Source organism: Branchiostoma belcheri, unplaced genomic scaffold (assembly GCF_001625305.1).
Source record: "Branchiostoma belcheri isolate BF01 breed outbred unplaced genomic scaffold, Haploidv18h27 scaffold1987, whole genome shotgun sequence".
Lineage (NCBI taxonomy): Eukaryota > Metazoa > Chordata > Leptocardii > Amphioxiformes > Branchiostomatidae > Branchiostoma > Branchiostoma belcheri.
In genome coordinates this window covers 1-1776 of record NW_017803476.1, presented here as the reverse complement: position 1 = coordinate 1776, position 1776 = coordinate 1, and the positions used below count along the sequence as shown (strand labels likewise).

Sequence of the window (1776 nt, the reverse complement as noted above, 5' to 3'; positions counted from 1 at the left end):
AATCGTACCCTGTGCCTCAAATTAATTGTCACTCATCGTTTCATTGTATCATCCTGGTTAACGTTATGAAATCGTACTCTGTACCTCAAATGAATTGTGATTCATCGTTTTGTTGTATCATCCTGGTTAACAGTAATGTCACTTGTAATGATTTTTTAGAACTTCATCGGCAACTATCGTAGGAGTAAAGGCGGCAGTAAGCGGAGCCTCCCCACAGACGACATGGGGGCTGAGAACATCACGGGACATCGTGAAGACTTAGGGATGTCGACAAAAGAAGGTATAACACATAACTATTTTAGCTGTGAAGTACAAATACTTGACTCAGTAGATCATTCTATCTATCTAATCAGACGTCGGCTTTACGTAAGTGTACGGAAAGCAAAATGATATTATAAATGATGTCTGATGAATTGTATAAATCTTCTCATCCAGGAGACAGCAATGTTCCACTCGAAATACAGCTGCGGGGTCCTAGAATGCAGCAGCTGTACTCCCAGGCCTGCCGCCAGGAGGCGCGACCGGTGCACAGCGTGCGCGGGCTCGTGGTTGGTCAGTTCAGATCCGGGAAGACGTGTGTCGTCAGGAGGCTGACGGGAGAGAAGGCTGTGGAGAATGAACCGATAACAGACGGCATCGAGATTTCACCCAGCGTGAAGACCAAGACTTGGCGAAAGGCAAAAGGTCCGACAAACATATTAATATCTATCACCTGGCACGACATTATAGATCTTGCTACTTAGAGAGTTTGGGACCACAAGTACGTGTCATGCAATGATACATGATCATTTTGCATCTAAATAAACAGCATATCACAAAAGAACAACATGAATGCCATGTTTGTTTAAGATATAAAATTGCCAAAGGGTCTCAGCTGTAACAACGAATCATACGGTATATGGCATCTATTGCTTACAGAGGAGCCAGACGAATTCAAGGAAACTATGGCAGAACGATTGGCAGAACAACAAGAACGGGACAAACCACGCACCCGGACATCGTCACGAACCCAAGGAGCAGTCAGGAAAAAGTCTACAGGTATCCAATATCACTTTTACATATCAATGTACATAATATACACATAATCATGAAAGTTCATCTGTGTTCCAACACACAGTTTTCAGAGAGATCAAATTATTAATTGATACAGAGAGATCAATTGCTTACGTCACGTATAAGTAAAATCTCGTGTGAATAATGTCACGAGTCTGTTAACCGTAACTTTCGCGAGATAACGTTGTGAAGTGATCGGTCATTTTTTTTAAGTTAAAATCTTTATTCAATTCAATATATACAATATACAAAACCCATTCTGTGTACAATTCTGGTACTACTATGGCACTACTCTGTCTACAATATTCTATTTGATGGACATACAATCATATGTATGGTACTTTAACATGTCCCGAATAAAAAGCGGTCAGCAGTCTATTTGAAGTGGCTTAAAGAAACGGAACATATTTTGAGCTGTTGTTGAGATTTACATAGTACATTCTCCTGAAAGTTTATCAATCCAGTTCTGTAATAATTGTACATGTGATTCGGTATTTGTTAATGTTTTTTCGATCTTAAATTTTTCCATACATTCTCTGACAAATAAATTAAAACAATCTATTCTGTTGTAGTAATTTTTATCTTTGTATAATGCCCAACTCTTAAAAATTACATGTAGTGCTATGGCTATGGTATGATTTGCGATTCTGTCTATATATGTATTTCTTGAAATTCCCAGTATACATGTTTTAAAGTCCATATCAATATCAGTTATACTACTTA

General features: G+C 38.6%; 1 protein-coding gene across 1 annotated transcript; it reads left to right on the top strand.

Moving 5' to 3' along the window:
• Positions 1-159: 159 nt before the first annotated feature.
• On the top strand, positions 160-1038 carry LOC109468290 (the record flags this gene model as incomplete). Its single annotated transcript, XM_019766545.1, has 3 exons — positions 160-280; positions 436-684; positions 919-1038. Coding segments are annotated over 3 exons (490 nt in total), but the record flags the coding sequence as incomplete, so codon positions are not given.
• Positions 1039-1776: the final 738 nt, after the last annotated feature.